Source organism: Haliotis rufescens, unplaced genomic scaffold, assembly GCF_023055435.1.
Source record: "Haliotis rufescens isolate VD_foot unplaced genomic scaffold, xgHalRufe1.0.p SCAF_14, whole genome shotgun sequence".
NCBI lineage: Eukaryota > Metazoa > Mollusca > Gastropoda > Lepetellida > Haliotidae > Haliotis > Haliotis rufescens.
In genome coordinates, this window is record NW_025963824.1 from 31,420,656 (window position 1) to 31,439,509 (window position 18,854).

Below are 18,854 nucleotides of genomic sequence, written 5' to 3' on the forward strand. Positions count from 1 at the left end.
TATCTACTGCACTACGTATAATTACGTATGTCTCTCACCTTTATTTCTACTGGGCCTCTCTGTTCTATCTACTACTGTACGTATAATTACGTATGTCTCTCACCTTCATTTCTACTGGGCCTCGTAGTTCTATCTACTGCACTACGTATAATTACGTATGTCTCTCACCTTTATTTCTACTGGGCCTCGTAGTTCTGTCTACTGCACTACGTATAATTACGTATGTCTCTCACCTTTATTTCTACTGGGCCTCTCTGTTCTATCTACTGCACTACGTATAATTACGTATGTCTCTCACCTTTATTTCTACTGGGCCTCGTAGTTCTATCTACTGCACTACGTATAATTACGTATGTCTCTCACCTTTATTTCTACTGGGCCTCTCTGTTCTATCTACTGCTCTACGTATAATTACGTATGTCTCTCACCTTCATTCCTACTGGGCCTCGTAGTTCTATCTACTACACTACGTATAATTACGTATGTCTCTCACCTTCATTTCTACTGGGCCTCGTAGTTCGAGCTGGAATGTATGGAAAGTATCAAGCACCTCTTTCGTTTGCGGACTCACGTGGATCTTCAGAGCTGTGAGAACAATAATACATCTGTCAATAGGCAGCAGGTACAATGACATGACACCGTCACTGATAGACGACAAAATATTTGTTTGGATCAGGAAAGTGTGAAACAATTATTGAATGAAACGGTAATTATACCAGCAACTCAGTAAATATGACAGCAACGACTGGCTTCAGAAACTATACTGAAACTCACGCAGTCCGTTCGATTCCATCCTTGAGGTCGTGTTGACGGTGTCCCCAAACAGACAGTACCTCGGCATCTTCTGCCCGACCACCCCCGCACACACCGACCCTGGAGACAAACAAGATCACTGTACACGGTCATGACAAATCTAGGGTAGATCGTAGGTATCGTAGGTATCGTAACTGAGCAAATGGTTTGAAGCTGGAGTTAATACTCATCGTCGCTGCCTGGTGTATGATACACGTATCTCTGTCTCTGGACTTAAGTATTATCTACATCCCTGCTTCTTGCTCTGTACTCATTTATATGCGATATAAAAAATATAATAGTGAGTGAGTTGGGTTTAACGCCGCTTTTAACAGTGTTCCAGTTATATCACGACGTGTCAGCTTAATGTGGGAGGAAAGCCCGACGTGATGCAGGTCTCAGACGTTTACCACTTCGGTGAAACCCAAGAGCACGGGTATGGTGCTAACAAACCTATAAACATAATTGGGGCGAACCGGGATTCGGACCCACAATCATAGGTTTCTGGCGTGCTCTCTCACACACTCTCTCTCTCTCTCTCTCTCTCTCTCTCTGTCTCTCTCTCTCTCTCTCTCTCTCTCTCTCTCTACCCACCTGTGTGTAAGCCTATGCGGAGTTTAAGCTGCCTGTTTGGCATATGACCTATTTTGAAAGACAGTACAGCGTCTAGGATTGACAGCGACATCCGACATATCTCCCGGGCGTGCAGGTTGCCGTTCCGTATCGGGAGACCAGACACCACCATGTAGGCGTCCCCGATTGTCTCCACCTGAAGCGACACGGTACACAATACAATTTATAATGCACCAAATCCACACCCTAAAGCATGCTCAAAGTGATACATTAATACCCCGGCCAATGGTTTAGTGTGCGCTCGATTTTCATTCTCAGCTCCCTGGGGATCATCCAACACAAGCTGCATCCCACCGTGTTCCATGCACTGTTGGGTTGCCACATGCGTGACATAAAAACGGTTCCTTCATAACGGACAGTGTGTTTACACTTAGCTCATGGCCTCACAGATTATTTTATGACCAACAATATTTACAGTTGTGTTTACGATTTATATGTTTAATAAGCCAAGTATTTCTCGCCTTAGACGACTGGGCCACCCGTGCCCCCGTAACAACTATTGAACAAAACTCTGCACAGCCGAGTGTCGACATGTCGAGTTGTTCTCTGGACTTATTATGGTTACATGTAGTTAATGTGATTTTATGCCGCTTTTAACAACATTCCAACAATATAACTGATGAGGACACCGAGATAGTTCCTACTTTGTACTCAAGTTGGGAATCGAACCCGGATTTCTGCAGAGAAAAGAAGAGCAACTGTTTCATCAATGTGGCTACATGAGGGTGAAAAAAGCCATTAACGAGGGAAGTCAGAAAATATAACAGTGAATAAAGAGATGATTGTGAACGACTTGAAAGTGGTCTTACCTTATAAACATCGAAGTTTTCAATGATTGAATCGAATGTGGTGTACAGATCGTTGAGCAGGGCTATAACCTGAATTGGAAACAAAAACAGTGATTTGAAAGCTGAGAACAGGGGCAGGGCGTGGCGGGGCGTGGAGGGGCGGGGCTGGGCACTTTAATATAACCAAGTTACATCTTGAGTTTTGAGTCTTTTCTTTGTCCATAAAGGCAACCATAAGTGGTACAAGAGTAGATAACAAAGTAGAACATTGTTATTCATGTGCATGACATATCATATAACACAATGGCTAATATAATTTGTGAGTTTGTAACTTATTGAATATTTTCTGATAAACATTTTAATTCTTTAGAATTGGAAGTACAAAATAGGCGTTTATATGCAAATAGGTTCGAAAGTTTTAAATATTTGTGTGGTATAGACAATAATCATTAATAATGAAATCCTTCGTAGCGGAAAATATAATGAAACCCGTCCGCACTATTTTAGTATAGGAAGGACAATAGTTTTCGTCCAAAATCAGTAGCTGCTAAAAGAAGGTATTTGTTTTAGATATTAGGTAATATGTACCTTTAGAACTTGACATGGTATCATTTCACCATTTTGGAATATAATGATCTTTCAGTATTCTTTCCACAGTTGACACAAGCAAACGGCTTTCAAAATTAAAAGGCGATAAAATACTTCCGAGATATTCCACAGCTCTTTGATACTGACTGTATGTGACTTAACCATGGATAAACATGTGCGTTCTTTGTTTTATCAGTTATATTATACTCGTAACATACTGCCACTGACCTGCATAGGCGTGCTCTCTGCAGACATAGCTGTGAAGCCGCAGATGTCGCTGAAGTAGATGGTCACCTGCTCGTAGGATTCCGCTGCCACAGACTCCCCCTTCACCAACTGGTTGGCGACGCTCCTGTGGGATATACAGGGCGTAGCATCATTCACGTACTATACATCTGTGTATTGCTTGTCTCGCAGAATGTAAATGCATGCAAAGAGCGTTAACATCCATATCTGAATATATTCAACGCATTTGAAAAAAAAATCGCACATGGTAGGAGTATCAAACAGAAACACATATTCTCTATACTCATAGATAAAGGCAACTACAGCACAGCGGGAACATGTGGTTATATGAGTTGCCGTATCTACTCAAATATATTCTGAGACGCTTGGATAGACCCTCATAGACACAGCCGTCTCCGTCTCCACCAGCACTGAGTAACAGAGACCATCCTGGACACAACCGTCTCCTTCTCCACCAGCACTGAGTAAGAGAGACCGTCGAGGACACAAACGTCTCTGTCTCACCCCGTAATGAGTAACAGAGACCCTCCAGGACAAATGTGTCTCCGTCTCAACCCGCACTGAGTAACAGAGACCCACCAGGACACAACTGTCTCCGTCTCCACCAGCACTGAGTAACAGAGACCCACCAGGACACAACTGTCTCCGTCTCCGTCTCACCCCGAACTGAGTAACAGAGACCCACCAGGACACAACTGTCTCCGTCTCCGTCTCACCCCGAACTGAGTAACAGAGACCCACCAGGACACAACTGTCTCCGTCTCCGTCTCACCCCGCAGTGAGTAACAGAGACCCTCCAGGACACAACCGTCTCCGTCTCCGTCTCCGTCTCCGTCTCACCCCGCACTGAGTAACAGAGACCCTCCAGAACACAACTGTCTCCGTCTCCGTCTCACCCCGCACTGAGTAACAGAGACCCTCCAGGACACAACCGTCTCCGTCTCAACCAAACACTGAGTAACAGAGACCCACCAGGACACAACCGTCTCCGTCTCACCCCGCACTGAGTAACAGAGACCCTCCAGGACACAACCGTCTCCGTCTCAACCAAACACTGAGTAACAGAGACCCACCAGGACACAACCGTCCCCGTCTCACCCCGCACTGAGTAACAGTGACCCTCCAGGACACAACCGTCTCCATCTCAACCAGCACTGAGTAACAGAGACCCTCCAGGATACAACCGTCTCCGTCTCAACCAGCACTGAGTAACAGTGACCCTCCAGGACACAATAGCCTTCGTCTCAACCAGCACTGAGTAACAGAGACCCTCCAGGACACAACCGTCTCCGTTTCACCCAGCACTGAGCAACAGAGACCCTCCAGGACACAACTGTCTCACCTAGCACTGAGTAACAGAGACCCTCCAGGACAAAACCGTCTCTGTCTCCACCAGCACTGAGTAACAGAGACCCTCCAGGACACAACTGTCTCGGTGTCACCCCGCAATGAGTAACAGAGACCCACCAGGACACAGCCGTCTCCGTCTCCACCAGCACTGAGTTACAGAGACCCACCAGGACACAGCCGTCTCCGTCTCACCCCGCACTGAGTAACAGAGACCCCCCAGAACACAACCGTCTCCTTCTCACCCCGCACTGAGTAACAGAGATCCTCCAGGACACAACCGTCTCAGTCTCCACCAGCACTGAGTAACAGAGACCCACCAGGACACATCCGTTTCCGTCTCACCCCGCAATGAGCATAACAGAGACCCTCCAGGACACAACCGTCTCCGCCTCACACCGCAATGAGTAAAACAGAGATCCACAGTGGTCTCCGGCTCACCTCGGCAACATCATGTACAGCAGGTCCTCCGCCCGCTTCTTCTGTTCCAGGTAGTCCGATGTCCTCTCCTCCACCAGCGCCTCCAGATTGTTGGCGTACTGCTCCATCCGGGACAGCAGGTTGTCAAGGATGTCGCCCTTGTCACCCTCCCTAGTAACAGCCAATCAAATATCATGTTACATCCAATCATACATCGACCCATCCGGGACAGCAGGTTGTCAAGGATGTCGCCCTTGTCACCCTGCCTGGTAACAGCCAATCAAATATCATGTTACATCCAACCATACATCGACCCTCCGGGACAGCAGGTTGTCAAGGATGTCGCCCTTGTCACCCTCCCTGGTAACAACCAATCAAATATCATGTTACAACCAATCGTACATCGACCCTCCGGGACAGCAGGTTGTCAAGGATGTCGCCCTTGTCACCCTCCCTGGTAACAGCCAATCAAATAACATGTTACAACCAATCATACATCGATCCATCCGGGACAGCAGGTTGTCAAGGATATCGCCCTTGTCACCCTCCCAGGAAACAGCCAATCAAATATTATGTTACATCAAATCATACATCGACCCATCCGGGACAGCACAACATGTTGGTGTCAAATGAAGCACAACCAGGGAGCAATTGGGATTTGAACAGTATATTATTAGTTATGGAGTCTTTAGGTGCTGTATACGGTGTCATTTTACCATGTTAAATTTATCATGCCGAAAAATTTACACTATCTGGTATCCATATCGCACCTGTCATGTCAAAACGAAAACTTGACAATTATTACCGTTGACGTTAAGGGTCAAAGGGAGAGGAAGATCCAAAATGGCTGTTACTGGGATATGGTCTCATATCAGGTCAGTAACAACAGGACCGGTAGGGTAGCCGAGTGGTTAAAGCGTAAGCTCGTCACGCCAATGACCAGGGTTCGATTCCCGACATGGGTACAAGGTGTGAAGCCCATTTCTGGTGTCCCCCGCCGTGATATTGCTGGAATATTGCTAAAAGCGGCGTAAAACCATACTCACTCACTCACTCAGTAACAACCATCTTGGTTTTTTTACCGACGGTGTACGGGCTTATATGGGGTAAGCAATTCTGCTCTCTGATTGGTAAATATCACTTTGAGGCATAATAATATCACATGTTTGCTTTGTTGATCTAATTTGAAACAAATATATCGCTTTAGTATTGAAATCATACATTGCTCCAAGCTGGATATCAGCTGTGGCTGATCTTTCACGTTCTCTATATAGTTTTGGCGTCAGCGTGTAAAACCAGTCCATGTGTAAATGTGATTTGCTTACGCAATGTATAAAAATGCCTAAAAAGTTCAGTCGTTTATTAATTTACTGAAAAATCTGTCCATTTACTTGAGCGGTTGATAGACATCAGGTTCAAAGGGGCTTAAAACACAAAACAAGACTACATATGCTAGGATTAGAAGCCAGAAATAAACAGATACACTGACTTTTGTTTTCTTTTAATCCTATCATTTTAAGTCACTGGGCGATGAATTTAAACATCGAAATGTTTGGAATTCGTCACTTATTATAACCAAATAAATGGACATGTATTTCAGTCAATTTGTAAAAATCACTGAAATATTTGGTGTTTTGTAAATAATTTATTGCCCAAATAAAAAATTAAGTCATTTTACACACTGTCTGATTGCACACACTGACTTTAACATATACACCGTTTCAACTATCACGTAAAACGTAAATATCAGACTGTCCGTCATCTCCGTGTCCAGGAACATGCCATGATGGGACATTTATTACACGTCATAGTCTGTTCAGGTTTATATTCTGCCTGTATAATACAAGCTGACTATGGGTACAATGTGTGAAGCCCATATCTGGTGTCCCCCGCCGTGATATTGCTGGAATAGTGCTAAAAGCGGCGTAAAACCATACTCACTCAGTCACAAGCTGACCATCTGCAGCACTTACTTGTTTAGCTTCCTAATGATAGTCTTGAGAGACTGGAAGTCGGGTCTCTCGGCCGGATCTTCTGCCCAGCACCGTTTGATGACCTCAGCAAGCTCGTCACAGGGGCAGTCAAACTCCTCGATTGTCGGCCGGAAGTAGGGCCTAAGACCGCTTTTTAACTTCTCAATGACTTCTGCAAATATAGTGTTCACACAGATCATGGACAGTAGGAATGTGACACTTGTAATAGGAGTATGTTGTGTCACACACGCACCTGGTTGAACCTTTCATAACATGTCAGAGAAAAGTCTTGAGTTCAGAATAAGTAAATCGAAAAGCCCCTTTTCATGATAAAAAATAATATGTTTATTGCACGAGTCCCATTACATCATGAGCAGGTATTTTTGAAGAAGTTAGCGTACCATGCCCCATCGGTGGCAACGTCACAAACACATGCAAAGGTAAGGCAAGCAAGAGGGTACAAATCAGCGACTGCTGGACCAGGTAACTGTTTCAGTGTTCGACAACATGTGTTCTGGGCGGTATATTTGGAACGGTGAGATGTGGTAAAATGTATGTGGGTTTAACGACGCGTTCACGATTATTTCATCTATTTAGTGACGTGCATAAGTGTATGTGTGTCTGATTCTTGTGTATATGGGCTTTACAGAGCTAGTCCACTGAAATACTAAGCCGCAGTGTAAACACAAATGTTGTACTCAGGCAAATACTGGCTCCGAGCCGACCATTCCTTGTTTTATACTGTAATGCCGACTGTCAGGCAGGGTAACAACATCATTTAACAATTTTTGGCATGACGAGGCCAGGAAAATATTGGGAACGGCTAATAAACGGAGAATGTTAAAAACATCGGAACCTAAACTGGTGTTAATAGTTTAAAGTATGTAGCGTGTTATCCAGTTTCATCAATATATGACCGACCATGTCAAAGTAAGGAATCTCGAGGCATGTATGAAATGATCCGTGTGCGATATTAACGAAAACGTAACGCAATGTTAACGCGGTATCCCCGCGATGTTCACGCGGCCTTCACAAGACTGATGACCATCCGACGCGCACAAGATCCACGTGGTTGACGCGAAATACATCTGAGCTGGAAACAAGATTCACACCCGCTGCACATGATACAGGATACACCATAGTTACACCCTTAATACAAACCGGATACACACATGATACAGGATATGCACACAGGATACACCCGGAATAGACACAGGATACACACTGGATACACCATAGTTACACCCTTAATACACACCGGATACACACATGATACAGGATATGCACACAGGATACACCCTGAATAGACACAGGATACACACTGGATACACCATAGTTACACCCTGAATACACACCGGATACACACATGATACACCATGGATGCAAGAAACACAGAAAATCTGCACCTACCCTGTGGTCCCACGTCCAGGTTATGTAGGTAGAAGACCCCGTTCCTGTAGACAATCTCTTGACAGATGATGGCGAAACTGTACACGTCACCTTTGGTGGTGCCCTCTGGTGGCCGACTGTTCATGCGCAGTAACTCCGGCGCCGACCACAGTTTACCTGCAGTGGATGGTAGCATTGTCCAGCACTTTAGAATTATGTTATCCTGAGTTAATCCTGTTCTGTTTCTGAAGTTTCATTACTGAACTGGTGGTTGAGTGTGGTAATGCGCCCATATGAGCGTTTATTCCAGTTGCATCATTGAAAAAATTGGCTTCACACAATACACCATGGGGAGCATGAAAATAACATTTTGAATTTTTTTTATTTTCAATTCCTGGAATTGATAATACCATCATATTGTTATACACCCCTGCTCATAAATATTGTCACCTCCAAGATACATGCGTCGTAGGATATAGTTGGTTGGTTGGTTGGTTGGTTGTTTAACGCCGCACTCAGCAATATTCCAGCTATATGACGGCGGTCTGTAAATAATCGAATCTGGACCAGACAATCCAGCGATTGATATCATGAGCATCGATCCACGCAATTGGGATCGATGACATTCATCAACCAAGTCAGCGAGCCTGACCACCCGATCCCGTTAGTCGCCTTTTACGACAAGCACAGTCACCTTTTACGGCAAGAATGGGTTGCTGAAGACCTATTCTACCCCGGAATCTTCACGGCGTAGGATATAGGGCATTCTAAGTATGAGTATGACTATCCTTTTTCGCGAACATCGTACTGAATGACACAGATTGTACAATACAAAACAATCTACAATAATCCAGTGCAATCCAATATAATCCACATCTGGACACATGTTTCACAGAGGTCATTGAACTCGATGGTGATAACAGGGAATCTGGGAATCTTGCATACAAGAAAGAGTTTGAATTGTGAAAGTAGCACGCAGCATAGTGAATTTTGGCACAGATCTAGATCTCCCATACTTATCAAGGTTGGAAAACCACTTTGACTTCGAGTGGTGACATCAATAGAGAAACATTTAATTGTGAAAGTAGCACGTAACAGAGTGAGTTTTAGCACAGATCTCACATACTTATCAAGCTTGGAAAAAGACTCTGACTTCGAGTGGTGACATCAATAGAGAAACATCAAATTGAGCATAGGGAATTTTGGCACAGATCTCACTTATCAAGTTTGGAAAAAGACTTTGATTTTTTTGGATTTGTGGTGACATCAATAGCGTGAAAACACTCAGCAATGATTCAGAAGACACACATGTTTTAGGTTTGTTTGTTTGATGGCTGTTTAACGCCGCATCTATGTGACGGCGGTTTGTAAAAAAATGTAATCGAGGTCTGGATCAAACAATCCAGTGTTCAGACATATCGCCTCGTATGGCAAGCAGATCTAACTTAGGACAGATTCTGTGTTAACGGTGACTTCACGATGTTCCACGTGAGATCCACGTGCACGTTCTCACTTCTGTAGTAGGCGTACGTGTCCTCCGCCATGTCGTCATCGGTCTCCCGGAAGTAGTGGAGGCCGAAGTCTGTGATCTTCACCACGAACCTGCTGTCCACCACACAGTTGGTGCTCTTCAGGTTGCCATGGCAATGGACATCTGTACTGTGCAAGTAGGCCATGCCCTGGTAACAAATGGTGAGTGTCATCAGAGAATCACAGCGTGTTAAAACAGACAACAGCTGCTCGGAGATTTTTATCATTTGAAACTTCCGACTAAATGTATGAGGCATTATGTAAGTAGAAAAAAACACATAATGTACATTATATCTCAGAAGGGAGATTATTATTATTATTTTTCTTCTTCTTCTTCTTCTGATTATTATTATTATTTTTCTTCTTCTTATTATTATTATTATTATTATTTAAAGATTAAAATAAAAAATGCAGCAAAGAGGGTTTGGGTGAACCTGGCACAGTCAGACTGGTTAGGCTCCCCATTCAGAGCCCTTGTCCCCTCTACACGCAGCCCAGACAGCGAATGGGACTTCTCCCAGGAAGCGCTGCCCAGTCAAACCCACCCAGATCTATTCGGAGAATGTGAAGACTCCCCGACACTGCAGCCTTCTGCATTACCCAGATTGTCAGAAGGGCCGTATTCCTGGTAGCAAACCCGGGTACTCTCCCGGTGTCAGTCAACAGATTGGGAAGTACCAAACCTAAGGCACCGAGAACAATGGGGAGTCGGACAACTTGGTTCTTGGGATGCATCTGTGACATTTCGGAAGCGAAGTCTGCATATTATTATTATTATTATTATTATTATTATTATTATTATTATTATTCCACTTACCCTTACGATGTCCTGCATTATAGAGTAGCGGAACATCCAGTCCAGCTTGATCTGCTCATTCTCCAGGACATCCTGTAGGTAGTTATAGTGTTCATTAAAGTGATTGTAAGTGGATGAGTGAGTGAGTGAGTTGGGTTTAACGCCGCTTTTAACAGTATTCCAGTTATATCATGGCGTGTCAGCTTAATGTGGGAGGAAAGCCCGAAGTGATGCAGGTCTCAGACGTTTACCACTTCGGTGAAACCCACCAGCACGGGTATGGTGCTGACAAACCTAGAAACATAATCGGGGCGAACCGGGACTGGAACCCACAATCATAGGTTTCTGGCGTGCAAAAGGGACGTAACTCTGCACAGCGAATCGCGGCGCCTCAGACGACTGGGCCACCTGTGACCCCCGTAAGTGGATGCATGAGAAAGGGACACAACCCTTCACAATGAGTTGTCAAGGACGCCCTAAAGGCAATAATTGTTTTCATAGTGATTGAAAGAGTAGGGGACGTAACTCCGCACAGTGAGTTGCCAAGGACATACTGAAGACAATAACTGTTTTCAAAATGAGTGAAAGAGTAAGGGGCGTAACTCCGCACAGTGAGTTGCCAAGGACATACTGAAGACAATAACTGTTCTCAAAATGAGTGAAAGAGTAAGAGACGTAACTCCGCACAGTGAGTTGCCAAGGACATACTGAAGACAATAACTGTTTTCAAAATGAGTGAAGGAGTAAGGGACGTAACTCCGCACAGTGAGTTGCCAAGGACATACTGAAGACAATAACTGTTTTCAAAATGAGTGAAAGAGTAAGAGGCGTAACTCCGCACAGTGAGTTGCCAAGGACATACTGAAGACAATAACTGTTTTCATAGTGAGTGAAAGAGTAAGGGACGTAACTCCGCACAGTGAGCTGTGGCGCCTCAGATCGCCCGCGGCAGATGTACTGCTATTGCAGTGTTAAACTTGCCCCATAACATGTGCATTAATCAGGTTTGATCTGCTGCATTGCAGCCTCATGGATTTCAATTGCTTGTAAATATTCAGAAACGTAAAATATAACTTTAAAAGTTAGAAAATTAACAGAACATGTACTTTCTAACATTGGAACTGGGGATTGTTTCTTCCAGTACCTCAATTGTAGATTTAATACCCATTTTACTGAAGTAAACATCATCTTTGACAACTGAAGGGTGTTATTAACTCAAAGTAAAACCTCGTTAGTACGGACAGAAAAGCTCCCAATGTCCTTATTTGGATAAAAAACATAGCAACTGTAACGAAACATGGGTTCGAAGAAATATTGGATAGATAACATAGACATTCCGACAGGATGGTCCGGCAATTCCGGACAACTGGTCCAAACTATGGAAGCGTGACGAGTCCATTGCCGACCGGACATACCTGCAGGCTTCCTTTAGGGCAGTACTCTGTGAGGATGCACTGGTGCGGAGGGTCGATGCAGGCGCCTATAAATCTCACGAGGTGGTCGTTCTGCAAGTCCTTGATCTGAAAGGGGAACGTGAAATACCATTGTGTCTTGTGAGTCAACTGAAGCCGTGACATATTGACAAGTAGAAAAAAAAAAAAAAATACCAAAAAAAAAAAATTGACAAGTAGACCTCAAACGTGATTTACTTTTGTTTGTTTGTTGTTTAACGCTGCACTCAGCAATATTCCAGCTATATGACGACGGTCTGTAAATAATCGTGTCTGGACTTGACAATCCAGTGATTGACATCGTGAGCATCGATATATGCAATTGTGATACGATGACATGCATTAACCAAGTCAGCAAGCCTGACCACCCGATCCCGTTAGTCGCCTCTTACGACAAGCATAGTCGCCTTTTACGCCCAGCATCGGTTGCTGAAGTCGGACAACTTGGTACTTGGGATGCAAGCGTGACATTTCGAAAGCGAGGTCTGCATGATTTCCCTCAGTCTTGTCAATCACATTAGTGTCTAAACCACTGCCCCCAATTATGATTGGTAAATAGAAGCGATTGAGGGAAGAGCGAGGGTGTTGGGATCTATTGACATGATTCTAGTAGTAGTAGTAGTGGTGGTAGTATTGCTGCTACTGCTGCGGCACTACTGCTACTACTACTACTACTACTACTACTACTACTACTACTCCGACTACTTCTACTATTAATAATTTTAAATCTGCAACTGATAATACTACTGCTGCTTCTGCTACTGCAAACTGTGACATTGTCGTGTTCGCCCTCGTGTGTTTTACTTCAAGGGCACATTCTGCTACACAGCAGCGACCCAGACGACTTACACTACAGATGCTGCTACTACATCGACCCGGACCTCTAACACTACTGACACTGCTACATTACAACACCTCTATAGCTTAGGGGGCGGTCGGGTAGCCTAGTGGTTAAAGCGTTCGCTCGTCACGCCGAAGACCCGGGTTCGATTGCCGACATGGGTACAATGTGTAAAGCTCATTTCTAGTGTAATATTGCTGGAATATTGCTAAAGCGGCGTAAAACAATACTCACTCACTCACTCTCTGTAGCTTACCTTTTTCACCTCCAGCAGCAGGGGTTTATGAATGGTAATGTGTTGTCTAGCTATGGTCTTGATAGCTATAATCGCTCCCTGAAAATACCAACAATGAGTCTGTTCATTCAATGGTTTAAACCAACTCTTTCACGCAAAAATATTGTACGTCAGGTACCAGGATATCATTCTAAGGACTATTTTACACTTATTTTACACTTACTCAGCAGATAAAAAAAACAATGCAGAAACACACTATATGTTTTCGCTAATATTTTGAAATCATATTCATGCAGATATGCTTTATTTTCATAAACAGTACGATTTGTCTGTTTTCTTGTTTGTTTGTTGTTAAACGCCGCACTACTTCAGCTATATGACTGAAGTCATAAATAATCGAGTCTGGACCAGACAATCCAGTAATTGACATCATGCTCATCGATCAGCACAATTGGGATAGGATGAAATGCATCAACCAAGTCAGCGAGCCTGACAACCCGACCCCGTAAGTCACCTCTTACAACAAGGCTGGGTTCCTGAAGACCAACGCTACCCCGGAATCTTCACGGGAAAATATCCCCCGGAGAGGATATGTAAGACCACATCATTCAAAGTACATTTATTCTTACATCGGTTTTAAACGTAGTATAATTGTTTATTTTAACTGTTGGCTTAATTGCATACCATTACCAGCAGCTGAAGGGTTGGTGTAAATCCTGCTGGGGAGCCGTGCAGGTAGCAAAAGTAATGTAAGTCCCCTCGGTCCCTAGTGAGGTGGCCTCACTTTGGCTGCTGGTGATCTTTAGCCCTTTTTTATATTGTATTGTGGAATGAAAATGTATTCTTTTAACTGTTCTCAACTAGTTTTAACATCGAAACTGTGATGCTCTAGTGATCTTACTGTCCATCGTTGACAGCTTTTTAATTAAATCAAAATATAATTATTATAACTGTTTCGTCACGATATGGCTGAAATACTGCCGATGTGACGATAAATTTCACTCACTCACTCACTCACTCACTCACGTGAAAATAAGAGTACGATTTCCACCTGATATGAAATGTGTCATAGCATTAAAGCACAGACCAGATTGGCTCGTCCGTCAAAATACATAAGTGACATACACCAACTGTGAATCTACTTCTACATAACTCATGGTATTTGCAATCACTTTAAGATAAGATCTTAGTGCTCACTACCGCTAAACAGAGATCTAGGGATATCCTATTACGGGATTAACGGCTTCGCAAATAGTTGTCTCTTTACGTACCTAAAATTATACGGTCTTTCTAAACAGTTGTCTGTGACGAACATTAAAGTATCCGGGCTTTGTAACAGTTGTCTGTTGACATACCTTAAAGTGCCCGGTCTTCCTAAACAGTTGTCTGTGAAGAACATTAAAATATCCGGTCTTGGTAAACAGTTGTCTATTGACATACCCTAAGTATCCGGTCTTTGTAAACAGCTGTCTGTTGACGTACCCTAAAGTATCCGGTCTTTGTAAACAGCTGTCTGTTGACATCCCCCAGCTGTACAGCTATTGTATCCCTGGAACAGTCACTGACGTAGGAGTACCTCTGCAACAGGACGGAAGTGGATTGTAGGAACCACGATGAGACGTGTGGAGAATGCGATACAATGTGTGTTGTTATTACCATCGAGGCATAGCTAGTATGGTTGTGAAAGATGAGAAGCCAAAGATGCAATGTTCTTTTGTTTAACGCCGCACTCAGCAATATTCCAGCTATATGACGGCAGTCTGTAAAAAATCGAGTCTGGACCAGAATCCAGTGATTGACATCATGAGCATCGATCCACGAATTTGGGATACGATGACATGCATCAACCAAGTCAGCGAGCCTGACCACCCATTCCCGTTTGTCGCCTCTTATGACAAGCGCAGTCGCCTTTTACGGCAAGCATGGGTTTCTGAAGACCAATTCTACCTTGGATCTACACGGGTCAGAAGCAAAAGAGCAGTCATGTTATCTGCAAATGTAATCGTATTTGAAAGAAATTTCGTCGAACGAGCAGCACGGGGTATTTAATTTTGAAAATGTATTCCAAAGTCATGATGAATCATGACTGTATGACTGCAGTCTTGAATACAGCAGTCGTGTTTGCCTTTCCACAAATTCATCCTAATCCTGTCGTAAGTTTGTGTTAGAGTGTGGAAGTTACGATCAGTTTGTGGCCCCGTGATTGTGCGTAATGACGTCAAGTGTCTGAATGTCAAGGTCAGCTCACCCTGTTGAGGCTATACCGACTTCCCTGTCTCTCCAACTTCCGGTTCTTCTCCGGTGCTCCGAACATGATGTCATCCCACCTCACTCTCCAGTTCATCTCCGCTAGTTCCGCCTCCAGTCGGATGTGCCTGTCACACACACCGGTATATAAGCACACGCACGTTCATTAGCGCGCGCGCACACACACACACACACAACACCACACACACACACACACGTATATGACCACACACACACACACGTATATTATCACACACACATCCCTATATTACCACACACACCGTATATTATGACACACAAAACCCGTATATATCAACACACACACGTATATTTCCTCACACATGTATATATCTACACACACATGCATATTACCACACACACGTATATAACCACACACACACCCCTATATTACCACACACACCGTATATTAGCACAAACAAACCCGTATATATCCACACACACACGTATATTTCCACACACAGAAACCCTATACTACCACAATTCCGTATACTACTGCACACACACGTATATATCCACACACATGCGTACATTGCCCCCCCCCCCCACACACACACACACACACACACGTATATATCCACACCCGTACATTACCACACACACCCGTTATCCACACACACACACGTATATATCCACACACACACATGTATATTACCTCACACACCCGTATATAACCTCTCTCTCACACACACAAACACACACACACACGTACACGTATATTACCTCACACACACACACACACACACACACACACACACACACACACACACACACACACACACACACGTATATCTCTCACACACACACTCACACACACACACACACACACACACGTATATTACCACACACACACACGTTTATTGTACAACACACACACACGTTTATTGTACAACACATACCCACTCTTAAAATGCACGTATTAGATATCGTTTTGTCAATCCTAAAACTCTGAGTACCCATAGGGAGTCAGTAAAGGATTGGCAACTCTTTACATCGAGGCGTGTCAGCTTAATGTGGGTTGAAGGGAAGAAGTGATCCTAATTGAGATCGTGGACCTTCCAACCGAAATGAAAAAGAGCGCACTGCTGTGGTTGTCAGAATCAGGGTCAAATCTGTGACTCCACCACCGGATGCGTCAGCTTACCCACGACACACGCATGTTTAACTGACAGGCCAAATCCTTCATACTTCATAATGTTTCAATTTAAATACGAGACTATTCTGATACACTGCATCACTGTCACTTGTTCTAAAATATGGATGACAGTGAATGGATGATGAAGTCGCGTAACAGGCAAAGTGCACCTGGCTACAGAGGCATAGTTCAGAAAATGTTGAAGAGGGAGAATTCTTCCGCTTCGTTCAACCAGCTTAGATGTACAGTAATGTATAGGTGAAATCGTCAATCGATAGTGATGTAAACGGGGTTTTGGACCTAAGGTTTGCAGTGTTTCGGTAACTGTATGGAATTTGAATAGGATTCTTCCTAGTTATCTCCCTTGGATAGAGTGATCTCCCTTGACTCACCTGTACACAAAGAATGGGATTTTGGACATTAGGTTGGCAGTGTTTCGGTAACTGTGTATTGAATTGGAATAGGATTCTTCCTAGTTATCTCCCTTGGATAGAGTGATCTCCCTTGACTCACCTGTACACAAAGAATGGGATTTTTGACCTTAGGTTTGCAGTGTTTCGGTAACTGTATGGAATTTGAATAGGATTCTTCCTAGTTATCTCCCTTGGATAGAGTGATCTCCCTTGACTCACCTGTACACAAAGAATGTGACGATGAGGACCACGAGGAGGACGGAGCCGAGCACAATGATGACGATACCATATTCTGGGAAGGGTTCTGTAACAGATGACAACGCTTGCCAGTAATCTTCGCTTGGCCCATGTTCTAATTATCTCAGCGTTGTTTTGTATAATGACGGTTAAGACATGAATATATCATTTCGCATTTTCTAACTCAACTATCGACCCCGTGACCTTGTGGATAGCGCGTGTGCCCAAAGATCAGACGGTCGGCGGTTCGATCCCCGGCCGGGTCATACCAAATGACTTTAGAGGATGGTGCTTGTTGTTTCCCTGCCTGGCGGTCGGCACTACGGGGTCAGTATAATAACGCAACTGACATGATGAAACATTTATAGTGAGTGAATGTTATTTTATGGCAATATTCAGGCTTTATCTCGAAAGGTTTTAAATTCAGTTATCTGGGCGAGGCACACCAGTGGTTGATACCCCAATCTACATGGTCAGGCATACTGTCCACCTAATCGTCATTTTAGTCGTCTCTTACGAAACCCTTGCATTCCTTGGGGTCTGTCTTGTCCTGCAATCGCACAAAGGGAATGGCGCAAAAAGCAATGTGTAATTGATTGTTTGTTTGACGCCTTACTCAGCAATAGTCCAACAACAGGACGGCGGTCTGTATGTAATCGAGTCTGGACCAAACAATCCAGTGATTAACATTATGAGCATCGATCCACGCAATTGGGATACGATGACATGCATCAACCACGTCAGCGAGCCTGATCACCCGATCCCGTTAGTTGCCTCTTACGACAAGCATAGTCGCCTTTTAAGGCAAGCATGGGTTGCTGAAGACCTATTTTACCCCGGATGTTCACGGGTGTGGTTCGTAATTTGGATTGTCTTCCCAGATGAACATGTATAAATGTTACTGTGTGTTTTGGAATATTTACGTCCATGTTTCGCACAACATCATCGCCCGGCAATTCATGAGTGTATTTATTAAAATTTTGTTTGTTGTCTTTTTGACGCCTCTCTCAGCAATATTCCAACATGATGGCGGTCTGTATATAATCGAGTCGACCACACAATCCAGTGATTGATATCATGAACACGTCCAACCCCGCCGGGTACGATGATATGCTATCAATCGAGCCTGATTTCCCGACCAACTAAATTGTTTTTTTTGTCTTTTTACAAGCATAGGCTGCTGGACCGAATCTGATCGTTTACACCAAAGACATGATAACTTTGAATAAATTTATCTGTTAATTTCACCGAAGAACATCTTACCGTCAGGGGGACATTTCGACCCGTCAAAGCCGCATTCAGGGGTGTCTGCAGGGGGAGAGTCCAGTCCCCCCGCCCAGTACACCCTCTTGCCAGCTACAGGCTCATAGCGTCGTCGGTTGCCATAGTAATTAGCCACTACCTGTAACGTAAACATCACATTAAGATTGTTATATACTTTGCAGTCATAATATTATAAATATTTATTTCCATAGTGTTTTAAAACATCTTTATAAGAAAGATCTTTGAATTGCACCAAAATAAATAATTATATTAATATTGCAATATTTGTTTCAGAATTTTGTTATATTTGTTCAACGCCACACTTTCGATTATCTATCTATCTTCTTTATTCATAAAGTAGTGGAGGCCATAGGCCCATTCTAAAGTTACATCAATTCTTGAGTGAGTGAGTGAGTGAGTGAGCGAGTTTGGTTTAACGCCGCTTTTAACAGTATTCCAGTTATATCACGGCGTGTCAGCTTAATGTGGGAGGAAAGCCCGAAGGGTTGCAG

General features: G+C 43.8%; 1 protein-coding gene across 3 annotated transcripts in view; it reads right to left on the minus strand.

Annotated features, from left to right (window-relative positions):
• Positions 1-18,854, minus strand: part of LOC124143341 (atrial natriuretic peptide receptor 1-like) — a 258,349-nt gene that overhangs the window by 3,675 nt on the left and 235,820 nt on the right. For all 3 annotated transcript variants that reach the window (XM_046512280.2, XM_046512278.2, XM_046512279.2), the window contains 16 exons: positions 18,343-18,481; positions 17,062-17,146; positions 15,278-15,404; positions 14,512-14,607; positions 13,051-13,128; positions 11,918-12,022; positions 10,524-10,595; positions 9,690-9,855; positions 8,198-8,353; positions 6,788-6,959; positions 4,836-4,985; positions 3,030-3,153; positions 2,235-2,303; positions 1,387-1,561; positions 775-873; positions 494-585 (listed from right to left, as the gene is read on the minus strand). In XM_046512280.2, the coding sequence (XP_046368236.2) occupies positions 494-585; positions 775-873; positions 1,387-1,561; positions 2,235-2,303; positions 3,030-3,153; positions 4,836-4,985; positions 6,788-6,959; positions 8,198-8,353; positions 9,690-9,855; positions 10,524-10,595; positions 11,918-12,022; positions 13,051-13,128; positions 14,512-14,607; positions 15,278-15,404; positions 17,062-17,146; positions 18,343-18,481 (1,905 nt within the window). The remainder of the gene's footprint in view (positions 1-493; positions 586-774; positions 874-1,386; positions 1,562-2,234; positions 2,304-3,029; positions 3,154-4,835; positions 4,986-6,787; positions 6,960-8,197; positions 8,354-9,689; positions 9,856-10,523; positions 10,596-11,917; positions 12,023-13,050; positions 13,129-14,511; positions 14,608-15,277; positions 15,405-17,061; positions 17,147-18,342; positions 18,482-18,854) is intronic.